At 42.3% G+C, this 13,710-nt stretch overlaps 1 protein-coding gene across 2 annotated transcripts in view; it reads left to right on the top strand.

The window, feature by feature from the left end:
- The window catches only part of CRHR2 (corticotropin releasing hormone receptor 2), a 167,685-nt gene that overhangs the window by 111,992 nt on the left and 41,983 nt on the right, over nucleotides 1–13,710 (top strand). For both annotated transcript variants that reach the window (XM_063324316.1, XM_063324317.1), the window contains 3 exons: nucleotides 2,495–2,612; nucleotides 6,858–7,011; nucleotides 10,933–10,993. In XM_063324316.1, the coding sequence (XP_063180386.1) occupies nucleotides 2,495–2,612; nucleotides 6,858–7,011; nucleotides 10,933–10,993 (333 nt within the window). The remainder of the gene's footprint in view (nucleotides 1–2,494; nucleotides 2,613–6,857; nucleotides 7,012–10,932; nucleotides 10,994–13,710) is intronic.

Raw genomic sequence — 13,710 nt, forward strand, 5'->3', positions numbered from 1 at the left:
CAGCCAGTCCAAGTCCCGCTGTAAATCTTGTGGGATTAAGGTTTCTTCCAGCCAGGTTTAGTGATGTTTCAGCATATGGGATGATTAAACTACATCTAAATGGAGGCATGCAGCAAGAATTTTATTTTTTTTCCCCCCACTCCTTTATCTTCTCTCTGTCAAGAAATACATTCAGGTGGCAAGCGTGCTGGATCTGTTTTGTTGTTAGAGCTCTCAAAAGCAATTAATTTCATGCCAGTAACTCTACAGTTTGACCTGAATTTCCTCAGTTTCTAGTCCCCTGCCTCCCTCTCCCCCTAGAAGCAGTATTTCAAACTCCTTCCTTAATCTGCTAAGCCTTAACCTGAAGGGAGTGAATAAAACATCTAGATGAACAGCAGCCGCAGGACATTTATGTGCAGAAGGATAAAGAGAGAAGAGACCTTAATAGCATGTTTCAAAGTCTGTCCCGAGCCAGGTGCATTTCTGGGGTTCAGCATGAAAGTCCATAGGTGTTGGTTGCCTAATTTCTTTGAAAGTCTAACTGTGAACCTCTGCCTTTTGTTAAGAAGTGAAATTTTCAAAAAGTGAGACGTGTCTCTGACATGTTCCCTGAGAGCAGAGGTTACACCGAGAGCAACGCTTTGGGGTTTTGTAGCCTACATAAAAGTGAATGGGTCTGAGCAGATGGAGATTTGTTTTCCAAATTGACTCCAGTCATGAGTCACCGAGGCTCTCAAAACCAAATACCAATTTCATACCTGGAGCCTGAGTTGTTAAACTCAGAAGCTGTTTTAGCATTGACTTAGTAGGGTTATACCTCTGAGCGTCCTTCTGTAAGTTGCAGTATCTCATATGTGGGAGGTCTTCTCTTTGCTTTTTTGCTGGATTTCTGCGAAATCTTTGAAGGATTTGTGAGGCTGAAGGACGTAACAGAATTGCTTCTGGCCCCAAGACTCACTAATCGAGTCCTAGGAAAAGTGCAATAAGTGTTTTATGATAGCAAAATAGAGTTTGTTATTAAGAAGGCTGCCTTTTTTGTCATGCAAAAGACCTGAGGCTACAGCAAAGTTGGTTACTGGATTGTGCCTTCTCTTCTTGCTGTCACTGGGATAAGGTACAGTCAGGGACAGTTGAACACCACTTTCAGTGTTTGTCCCATGTTATTTGGTACCTTTCTTTGCAATCAGGGAGACTGATACAGCAAATGTAGAATCCTAATCCTGTTATCCCGGGAAATGCACCGGCTGATTGAACCCCTGTGGAAGTGATTTTAATAACTGGAGTGTTTTGCATTTAGTAGAGAAAAGATCATTTGATTGAAGACTCTGTAACTGCAAAACTGCAATTTGGAACTCGTCTTCCTTTACCGTTTCACAAAGAATGCAAAGAGAAATGATCTTGTCGTAGATGACTGAATCTGCAATGAGTAACATTCTGCCTACCTTCCGTGGTACGTCGGTTGCTGGCATCAGCGCCCTGCACCGGCTGCCTCCTGGAGCCGTTTTCAGCAGCGAGCGCTATTTAAGATGTCCCCGCTTTTGTTTTGTGGTGCTGCGTCCCAACTTATTGGAGCTCATATTTTACATTGCATCTGAATGGGGGCTGAGGGAGGTCCAAAACCAGACACAAATATTTTCTGGTGAAGGAGAATATGCAGCTCTGCCTTGTTTAGGAAAGCTTGGTACAGCCAGCTAAGCCTAGGACTGAAAACCAGGCAGTCCATGCTTTCCTATTGCATCAATGGGTCTGAAAACTTTAAGCCTTACGCAAGTGAGCCTGTTCAAGAGGCTAACTGAACGTAAACTATTCAATTTTTGCCACTGCAGCACAGCTATTTGTCACCAAATCTCCTTCTATGAACAACGCAGCAGACTCCAGTGCAGCCTGGTTGTTTAGGGGCTTATCAATTCTAGTTGACGTTATAATGGAGCTGATGGGATGGACTGGAGGGGAGCAAAAATTATAAACAAGAGTGAAATGACCATTTGAATATTGGAGTCCTTCCAGCAAATCCTGTTTCACTTGCTTGAGTTGATTCTTGTCGAAGGGAGCTCCTCATGTTATCAAAACAAATTGTTGTATGTGGCTTTGCAAAAGTTATGTGGTCATTTCTGGAAGAAAGGTGTATAGCAAGGGAAAGAAGCACAGATTTTCCCATCCTCCCATTGCTGTTTTATATTTATGTCATTTATTTGTGTTGTGACTACACACAAATCCAAGCTTTGGCTTTGGCACTGGCTGTGCAGTTTACCCTGGGAGCCAGAGAACGGGACCAGACCCAGATATGTTTGCAGGTAAAGATATAAGCTACGGAGAGCCTCAGAGACTGTTATTGCTGACCCATTGGACAGACGAAGCTCCTGTTTCATAGTGCAAGAGAGGTAATGGAGGGGGATAAGCCATGAGGAATTCTGCACGTGAACAGAATTAGCTTGTTTATTTTATATAGTCGTCAATGTGTATGTGTATATATTCACTATATGTGACGATTAAGATGTATTTCCCTGTTTAGGAGTATCAGATGCCTGCGGAATATTATCCACTGGAACCTGATCACCACATTCATCCTGAGGAATGTGATGTGGTTTCTGCTTCAAATGATAGATCACAACATACATGAAAGCAATGAAGTAAGTGCTTGGAGGTGGCATGTCTCTGTCACGTAGTTTGGGGACAGGCAGGGATGCTGAATTTGTTAGAAATGTTACAAAGGGCACCTATCCACATGCTCAGAGTGACTTTCATGTAATTTCAATAAGATGAAGAAAATGAGTTTAGATTTGCTGAATTTTCATTTATTTCCTCATTACTGAACATCAAAGGGGTGTTTAAAGTAAAAATCCCACCCAAAAGCTTCTCTCTTATCTTCATTGACCATAGATACTTTCCAAATTTATATACTGTGAGACACGGTATTGTGCAAGACACTAAATTTGGTGTTTCTTGAACATTTATGTCAGAGCACCTTGCAGTGATGTGCACTTGCGTAGGAAAAGCATTCATTCCAGAGGGCAACACCTCCATCAAGAGGATACAGAAGTAATTGATTCGGCCGTTGGGGCTCTGAGTCAGCTACTTTGTGTGGGCACAAAGTGGGCACCTTGCTGTCCAGAGCCGGTGGGACTCCCAAGAAAATAAGAAATAGGGCCTGAAACAGTGCAATTTTTGCTTCTTCATATCTTTGTGTAAAAAATCGGTTTTTTCTGGCAATTTCTTCTTCACCATGCTGGCCTTGAGGATGAAGCTCTGTGATATGGGCTGCATCCAGCAGCAGCTCCCTGACACTGAAAGGGATGGCTCCTTCCCTCAGGGACCCAAACGCTTCTCTCCAACTCCTGCTGCTTATTTTGCACTAGCTCTCTTCCTTTGCTTGATCCTTTGGGGAGGACTGAACCCTTGGAGACTGAACTCACTAAACTGGTGGAAAACTGACCTAGCCAACAAAAAATCAAGGAAGAATTTTCTCTTGGTGTGGTGATCAAAGTCAACTTTCTGATGGGTGATTGAGAGTCAGAGCCAGTTCAAGGGACCGGGCAGATGCACACAATAGAAAATGGGAAGGCTGAAGGGAGCGAGAAGTGAGGCATCATCTTTGCGCGGCACTGAGCGCTCTTGAGGAATACACCATGTCACAGTACTCCCATTTCACTTACTCTCCATGTTATTTCTTGTTCACTCAAGTAACCCCCAACTGCAGATGCTTGTCTGAGTGAGGGCATTGAATCAGTCCCTCTGTAAGTACTGTAGTGCCTCCCCCTGTTTAGTCACACAGCAGCCCAAATAATACGAGGATTTTGGAGTGGATTAAAAGCATCCACTCCAAAAGAAAAAGCATTTTTCTTGATTTTCTTGGGGAATGGTTCTTTTTGATAGTCCCTCGGCAGAAGTTTTTACCGTTATCATTCCCATTGTAATATTCTTACAGTGGAATATTTTTTTTTAGGGTCGTCCTCTAATATTTACCTCCTTAATCAAGAAAAAGCAGTGTGCTACAAGCACACATACGCACACATACACATACACACCCCCCCTTCATGCTTTTTCTGTTTGGAAAGCAGGTGGACTAAAGTGCCTATAGATTATGAGCTGGATCCATAGGTGATATCAGTCAATGTGGCTCCACTCACGTAGGAACTGGTCCTGTAGAAGTTGAAAACCACCTCAGGAGCCTGGATATCCATTCGTTTTAATGTCAGTTGGGCACTCATCATCCTTGGTTATCTTTTCAAATGTAAGATTTGACATCTGAACTTTAATCCCATGCTTTGGGAAAACAAATAGAAGTGTCATTAGTACATAGACAAAGAAGTCTAAGATTCTAAGGTTTTTGGGTCATCTATTCATAACTCTGTATTATTATTCAATCAGATGCTCCTTTGAGAAGCTGTAGCTTCTGTTAACTCACTGTTTGCTTTGTCTGTGTTTCTGACATTTTCAGGCTACAGAAGATGGGGGTATATGAGCTTTAGTGTTGACAATTTTATGCTGAATTATTTACTTTCATGAAAATACTGTAAATCGTAATACAAATTTTTGCAGTTATTTAGGAAAAACCAGTTAGAGTCAGGCACTCAAATGCCTTTGTGACCACGATGCACCAAGGAGAATGTAAACCTGTAAATCTAAGGACAAATCCTCACATGCATCAGTTTTCATTAGCTCATCTTTTCTCTGCAGAACACGCAGTCTCTTTGGGAATGGGCTTTATACAAGCTTAGTGGTAACTTATGTTCTTATTGTGGTGTAAATCAGAGTCAAAATAACACCACTGAAATCAATGGGAGCAACATCATTTATGCCAGCTAATGATGCGATCTCTTCTGTGCTGATCAGTAGAGATTAAATAATGCAGTTACAGAAGCATCAGGGATTCAGTGTGGGAACATTTTGCATGGAGTTATAGTGCTTATGTTAATAAATCAAGAAGGGGAATTGCTGAAGATATCTGGAGCCTAATGGTGGATATGGGGGGGATCAAGAATCCTCAGTCAAATAAATGAAAAGGTATAAATTAATGAGTTCTACTAATTGGGCTTATTATTTAATAAAAATAAATCCACAGTTCCAAAAGGAATTGTTCAAAATTCATTTTATTCTGCTTTCCTGTGGAAATGACGCAGAGGGAGAGCTCACCACCATCATGTGTATTTGTCTGTATCTGTCCCAGTACCTTCCCAACCCACTGGCCAATTCCACTCAGTTGTGACACGGGAACAACAGGCTCAGATACAATTATTTTTTACAATTCTTGTGAAAATGGGCAGCTGTGGAGAGGACAAAAACTGTGTAGGTGTTGCAGCTGAGGAAAGGAGTGGAACAAAAGTCTAGGCATTATATCAGAGAATTTACATGAGATTGAGGCCACAGGAAAAGATTTAATTCATGCTCATACCTTTGAAAAATCAAATGTGAGACTTGGAGTCTTTGGAAACCTGGTCTTACTAGTTTGGGGCTCAGTCAGGAATGGAGCCAAAATATTTGTTAGCCAAAAATAGGGGTTTTTTTTGTTTGCGGTTTTATTTTCCTTTGCTCAGGCCAAGAGGAGAAAAAAAAAGAAAATTTCATATGGTTTAAACAAAACTTTGAAAACAAAATGTTTCATCTTCTTCTCATTTGCTCTGTTTTTTAATCTCATTTTACAGATGGAGCCAAACTAAATTTCAAATCTAATGAAATAATACAGAAATGAAAGCTTTAACACATCCGAAAGATTTCTTCTGTTTATTTCAGCTCGATAAAGAGAAGTGATCACAACTTGTGAATGGGCTATCATTTTGTAACTGTGTTTCTTGTCCAATAAATTCTTAGTCCATAGAATTTTGCTGGGTTTGATAGTTCATCTGCTGCTCTGTTGACTGCCTAGAGATCATCAGTACCTCGTGCATATGAAGTCTGAAATAAAATTAACTGAGGGTCAAAAGTTTCATATACTTTAGTAGAGTTAATTAAAAGGCTGGAGAATGGTGAGACCAAAATGACATCAATGATACCAGCTAACATAGGTAATTAATGTCATGCTTCAGGGAATACGCTGAATGTCTGCTTGGTCAGAAAGAAATTTTCCCAGACTTCTGTGTGGAAATTACCATCAGCAGTTACTTGTGATTTATTGATGAGATGTTACCATCTGCCTCTCTGCAGCTCGTTGTGTATTCCACAGCTGTGCTCTCACTGCACAGCCATTAGGAGAAGGTGCCTTTACTGGTACAAAATTCCCGTTGAAATTATGGCAAAATTCAGAGGTGATGTGTGCAGTGATGTGACTTACACACGGAAGCACTAATGGAAAGAATAGAGGGGATGAAGTGGCTGATAAAAACTTATCTTTAAAGTAAAATGTCTTTTTTCTACATGTCGGTGGTGCTTCTTTCCTTTGGTGGAAATGAAGCAAGACTGTGACATTAACTTCTAGCTTATATTTTCTTTGAATTGCTCAGCAGGTGGGTTATACTGCCTAAGATATGCTTAGAGTCTTGTGTCGTCTTTGGATACGACCCTAGGCTATGGCTGTACCTCTCTGAAAGATCATCTGTAGTCAGGTGGCCTGCCTCCTCTTGTCTTCTCTCCACATGGCTGCTTCTTAAGCTGCTTGTGGTCTGCTGGTGTGGACGTGCCTTGTGGCACGTTGACTTTCCAGACGTGCTCAGGTACAGGAGATCCTGCACGTTGTGGTCGAAGCCAAGCCTTAGCAGAAAGTCACAGACATAGCTGTGAGTTGCCGACAGCACATAAGATATTCAGATTCCAAGTCACGGGTATAAATCTGCATCCCATAACTGAAGCCTACTCTTGATTTTTAAGGGAAAAACAACATATAGAATTTTTTAAATGTTCTCACCACGATTTTAAAATATTCTTTTCTCTTTCCTTCTCAGCCCTGGTGTCGATGTATTACCACTGTCTACAATTATTTTGTGGTGACCAACTTCTTCTGGATGTTTGTGGAAGGCTGCTACTTACACACCGCTATAGTGATGACTTATTCCACAGATAAGCTGCGGAAATGGGTCTTTCTCTTCATAGGATGGTGTAAGTGCCTTGTGTGTTTAAAATGGTGTTACGTGGTACCTGGCATTAAAATGATAAAGACAAGAGCAGCAAGAATAAACTTTAAAAATCCCACTGTGGTGAAATCTGACATTCAAAGTTAGCTTTGCCAGAACAGCATGAGATCGGGTTTAGTTCTTCGCTGCGGTGATGACATAAAGTTAATAGGTTATTGCTGGATTTATCTTCTTCATTTAGATCCTCAGGCAGCTGGTGTTAAGGAAAGAAAGAGAACTCCCAGGCTCAGCATTTTGGGAATGCAGCAGCTCATACCGTGCCCCTTTCACTTTGATCAGCAAAGCAGTGATCACAGCCCCTTATACACCGCTGCTCCACGTGGCATGGAACAGAAAAGGCACTGTTCATGCCCTGTGGACCACTCAGTCTCCAGAGACAGATAAGACACTTCTAAGTGAGGAGCTGACTAGAAGAGAAGCTTAATTATCTGCCAGTCCAACCTTACAGATGTCTTTTGGACTGCTGAGGGGTTTGTTCCTAGAAAAGAGCCCTTGATAGAGTCACACATCACCTCTGTACTATCCTTGTGGCTACTCAAAGATGGAAAAATAGCTCATTGAATGCCATTACCTCCCTTCTACTGTGTCAGCCTGGGCCAGAGCAAAGGCTGCTCCTTTTCCCTAGCTGCATCAACATAAGCTGGTCCCTCAGTACAGGCTGGGAACCGACTGTCAGAGCAGCAGTCCTGCTGAAAAGGATGCAGGGCTTGCCGTGGATGCAGGCTGAGTATGAGCCATCAGTGCCTTCTCATCATGAATAAGCTAAAATACATGCTCTGTGGCCGGAAGATTGGGGGAAGTCACTAATACTTTCTACTCAGCTTTGGTAAGGCTGTGTTTGGAATACCGTGATCAGTTTGGGGTCTCTTAGGTCAAAGGGGACGTGAAAAAAAATGAGATTACCCAGGGATTTAGAGGATGTGACCTGTGAAGTGAGGCTGAAGGAGCTGAGCTGGTTTAATCTGGCAAAGAGGAAGCTAAGGAGGGATCTGTTAGGTACCAAGAATGATTTGAAGGATGATTACAAAGATGATGGAGCCAAATTCTTCTTGGTAACAGCAGATGTTATAAGAAGGGACATTGACCGTAAATTGCAAACTGTGAAGTTCCAGTTGGATGTTAAGAAAACAGAAAATTTACCAAAAACGTAGTGCAATACTGAATAGATGATGTAGAAGCCGTGGAATCACTGACCCTGGGGGTGTTGAAAATTCAGCAAGGCTAAGCCTTGGCTGAGGTGAACTAGTGTTGATAGTTCTGCTTTGAGCAGGAGATTGGACTGAAGACCTTCAGAGGTCCTTTCCAACCAATATATCCATGATTTGAAATTGGCCAGGAGAGGTTTGGCAAGACAAACCCCATGTGGACAGCTCGTTTGCTTGAATGCAAAATCTCAGGTGAAGCAGAACTTGTGAATTTGACAGTTCTCTGTTGAAAGAAGAAAGGTGGAAGAAAGGTTCAGATATTTTATTTTCTGGAAGTAGAATGACATTTTGTTCAGAAATGCCTCTTCCTCTCAGAATTGAACAGAAGTAATTGAATTGCAGTTCTGAAGGCAGAAACAGCCTTTAAAACAAAATATGTCATTCAATCCAAAATCAAATGGGAGCAAAGAGGAGTTGTAGAAGAAAGAAAATGTTTATGTGGGGAATTGATTCAATTTTTTTTCAATATTTTTCAGTTCTGTCACCAAACTGGAAAATCAGCTGCTCACACAGCTCTCACAGACCCCCTGACTGGTTTGGGCCCTAGTATTTTCCCTCTCTACCTATCTCAGAGCCCTCTGGGTCTCTGATTACTAACATAGGAGTGGTGTGAGCTGAATATATCTTTCCTCTCACCTTTTTGGGTGCTTTCTGGCTCTACTTTGCCTTCCCACACACAATCATTTACCATCCTCATTCTCAAATACCTGTTCTTTGCTTCACAAGGAAAAGTAAAATGTCTTCCTCTAGGAAAAAGGACATGGCCACATTTTGTCTGTTCGTGCCTAGCAAGAACATGGGGGAAACAAGTGCAGCAGACCCTGTGAGTTAATGGTGAACAAGATGTAAGACAACACTATCACTTGCAGGGTACAGGAGCCACCAGGGGTGGTGGTGCAGGGGATCAGAGCTGCACTTGCTGAGGTTGAAGAACATAGAATCATGGAATCATAGAATAGTTCAGGTTGGAAGGGAAGATCACCTAGTTCCACTCCCCTGCCCTGGGCAGGGACACCTCCCACTAGACCAGGTTGCTCAAAGCCCCGTCCAGCCTGGCCTTGAACACCTCCAGGGATGGGGCAGCCATAGCTTCTCTGGGCAACCTGTTCCAGTGTCTCGCCACACTCAAAGTAAAGAATTTCTCTCTGATATCCAATCTAAATCTGCCCTCTTTCAGTTTTAAACCATTACCCCTTGTCCTATTGCTACAGTCCCTGATAAAGAGTCCCTCCACATCTTTCCTGTAGCCCCCTTCTGTCACTGGAAGGCCGCTAGAAGGTCTCCCTGGAGCCTTCTCCAGGCTGAACAACCCCAACTCTCTCAGCCTGTCTTCATAGGAGAGGTGCTCCAGCCATCTGATCATCTTTGTGGCCCCCTTAGCAATTCAGTCCCTTCCCTACTGTGTTGTGGTTCGTTCCACTCTGCTTCATCTCTTTAAAGCCTCCATTTTCCACAGAAAAGGCAACAAATGGGAGGTTAAAAGGCCGTGCTGACTCCTACCTGAGGGTTTAAGTTCTGTCGACTCATGAATTCACCTTAGAGTAGCAGTGATTTCACGGGGATGTGAACCTGGAGATTGGAATGAGAGATGGAGATAGAGGTTTGCCTTGTTGTTTGGTTTTGCCTGAGGTGACAGGTTAAAGGTAAAGGGGAAATGGAGAGGGGAAACTCTTCTCCGCCAATTTTGACATCAATCCAGTCTTTGCCTGGGGAATGCCTGGGTGAAAAAGTTCCTGTTTCCCCCAGGAGGTCTGTGTCAAAAGGCCGGCTCCTCACTTCCAGTTTCCTCCTCCATCAAATCCCCTTCAAACCAGCTGGACTCTGAAGGCCTAACAGAAAACAAGAACGAGGGCAAGGCTCTGGACACGAGACTAGTATAACAACAGAATTGGAAAGCAGAGGGTATGGCACTGCTGGGACATTAAGTGTAGAAATACACCTCATCTACTGCAATGAGGTCACACGCTCAAGGAGCACTTCTGTAGCACCTTCTGGATATAACTGAGAAAGCAAGTCCCGTAAAGCAAAGTGCATGGCCTTGATAAGAACTCACATGCAGACACAGAGCACACTGCATATCACAGGTAGAATGATAAATATATAAAGTTAAGAGTAGCTGGATCCTTTAGAAAGGGCAAACAATGAATGAATTCTGACTTTGGAAGATATCAAGGGACTCTTTCTCATAATCCCATTTCACAGGGAAGACTCAACTAAAAAAATTGTTGAAAGTTTTGAAAATGGACTTAATCCAAAGAGTTTGGATAGAGTTTACAATCTTCTTGCAGTCTGGGAAATAAAAGTCTAGACAGCCACCTCCAAGTGATGTCTCTAAGGTTTTGCCATATCAACTGCAGGAAAATTAAAAGGGACCAAAATTGCCTTTAAGCCAGGCAAAATTGTTCTGATCGCTTATATAGAAATAGAGGTATTTACGTGTGTTTGTTAAAAATTTTGTTAACTTTTCTTACTGGCAGTAGAGTTTTCTCTTTTTGAGATTATATTTTTTATGTTCATAAATGAAGAGGTCTTATCAATTGTGATGTCCCAAGTATACCAAGATAGGACCGCTTGTATTTAGAGTCTTCCAGTTCATTAACCAAGACTTTCCTCACACAAATCTGAATCTACATCAGTATCATCCACCATGTGATTAACTTCTGATTTTTTTGCTGTTGCAGGTATTCCTTGCCCAATCATCATTGCCTGGGCCATTGGCAAACTATATTATGAAAATGAACAGTAAGTGATGTTAACATTTGTGTTTATGTAGCTCTCTCAATAAATTTTGAAATTCCTGCAGGCTGAACTGGTAATTTAGAAATAATCCTGATTGATAGGAAAGAGGAAAGGTCACACCACCTCCATCCAAATCCAGACCATCTCAAATTTCAGAGCGCTACTTGAATCAGCTTCCAAAAATACTCTTCCCAAATATCCTTGGCCAAGCCCTGAAGCTCTCATTTGATAGCTTTATACATGATTTACAGTCAGGGTAATCTCCTTCAATGGGAGTTTTGCTTGAGTAAGACCTTGGTAAAAACAACAGTTGAGTGCTAAAGGATTTAGCCATCTGGGTGTGCAGAATTCAGTTGACAGTCTGCCAAGAATAGTTTTATGGGTGGAATTTTTGCATTTCTGTTTCTGGCTTTTCCAATTGGAAGCAGTTAGTGCATGAAATTGAAAAATATGGGAGATAAAGAGGCGTCTGTGTTTGGGGAATTTTTCCCTCGAACATCGATACTGCTCAGATATAGCTCAGCTCGTACTTTTCAACTAGTGTTTGGATCAATGTCTATTGTCTGTTACAACTCCGTTCCCTAACCTTAAAAAAATGCTTTTCTCCATGAAATCTGTTTTTCATATGACCATACTGTTTGTCTGTCTGTAGCACGTCTGATTAAATGTGAGTGTCTACCTTGTAGGTGTCTGCCTGTGCACTAATCTGTGGTCTCTTATGATCAGCGGTGATCAGTCAAAACAGTAAATGTGCATTTCATCACATCTGGAAGGAGATGTCCAAAGTAGGTTGGATGAATGAGACTTACATGCACTATTTCTCCAGACTATAAGGGAGATGGACAGGATGACTGGCTGAGCTTTGGGCATCCATGCTGTAGGCATGGGAGGAATTCTGTTATGCGCTACTAAGGTCCTCTTCTCTGCTCCACACAAACTTTTGAACCCTTGACCAATCTCTCTTCTGTAGCTTTAATGACGACTTTGAAGGTGATAATCTAATTCCCAGGAGTTACACTTACTGGCAAGCAGACAGACACCCTTTCACTGGGGGAGTTTTGTGTGATTCTATCCCTGCCTATAATAATCATACAGGAGAATTCATACTGTAGTCTCAAAATGGCAAGAGAAACTTCTGTTGGAACCTATTCCTTGGGTGCCCAAGTCAATCAGCCCTGGGCGGTAACCTCGGATCGCCAGATTTCTGTAATTTCTGTGTTCACAGACCTTATTTCTGAGTGGGTCAAGGATCACAACATTCTGGGTCTGCTTCATGGTCATGTTCCTTGTAGTTGTTACCTTGCATGGCAGCTGCCTCATTGTGCTGAAGTAGGGCTAGAACTAGGGCTGGAGGAACTAGTCAGCTTAAACAACACAAAACAACGCAACCAAATTTTGTGTCTTGAAACCTGGAGAGGCAAAATACCACATGTTTTAATAATGGCGATGCACATTAAACATTCCTGTTGTGAGTGAGTTCAACACCAAGGTTTGAACACCTCATTTTGAAAGACTGCTCATCACTCCCAGAAGAAATAGTGGGAAGTTGGACCTCTGATAGAAACATACCACAACAACTGGGATTGCACTGCACACAAGGTGCACAGATGAAGAAACCACTGCATCATCTGTACCACTACCTCCTTTTACCATCATTACATACCCACAAAGTGTGAAAGAATATCCCCATGATGTGTCATGGACATGAAGAAAGACATATGCTTACATAGGTATGAGTGCCACCTTTCACCAGCGAAGGTGTGACTGACCCAGATCCTGCACAACAAAAGAAAGGGAGATACAAAATACAGTCAGCAGGGCAAGAAAGGCAAAGTGATCCTATTTGGTATGCAGAATATCCAGGCTGTTGCTGTAGAGCCTTCTAGGCTCAGGCTCTCTGCCTTGGGTGGATTATCAAATGGAGCTTGTGCTTTTAAATCCATGTCATCGACAAACCCGTACTCATATACATCATTTGCCTCACATGCTCACTGATAAGAGAGGCACCAGGTTACTCTTGGTCGACCCAGACTATTAAACCTAATGTCTTGTGGCATTTTCACCTTTTTGTCTTTAATGCTGGTGTTTGCCTTGGAGTGAAACATTCACATACATCCTCACTGCGCACCATAGCTACTCCAAACGTGTTATGTGTTGAGAAAGTGCAGAATTTGGCTTCTGCCCACCATAGTGTGAGGTGTAATGGCCCGGAGCCTCAGTGTTGTGCTCGCTTATTGTCAGCGGTGGGACCAAGATTCATGTACTTTACTCTGCTTGAGAAATCGAGAGTGGATGCTTCAATAGAGCAATTCCTTTCATCTAGCACACGCACCCAGGCAGACAGGCAGAGCTCTTCTAAATGAAGAGCTGATAAAGGCATTAAGCTGTAAGGCAAAGGCTATTACATGAAATCTGCTTTTTGTATTTGTAGTGATGCAGAGGAGACTCAGTAAAGTAAATGAACCGAAGCAAAACAAGACATAAATAACTTGCTGAGGGCCTGTCAATTGTCATAAATATTCAGTCATCTTTTCAAGCATTAAAGCAGGCGATACTTCGGATAGCCCCTGCTCACTGCCTCCCGGCCTGAGGAAAGTAGCAGGTCCTGCCGAATAGTCAAACTGAAGCACGTGTAGGAACGCACCTCTGGTACGTGTGTGTGAGATGTGCACATGCGTGCATTTAACTTATCGTTTATTCCCTTCTCCAGTCCATCACCC

Source organism: Chroicocephalus ridibundus, chromosome 2, assembly GCF_963924245.1.
Source record: "Chroicocephalus ridibundus chromosome 2, bChrRid1.1, whole genome shotgun sequence".
In the NCBI taxonomy this organism is placed as follows: Eukaryota; Metazoa; Chordata; class Aves; order Charadriiformes; family Laridae; genus Chroicocephalus; species Chroicocephalus ridibundus.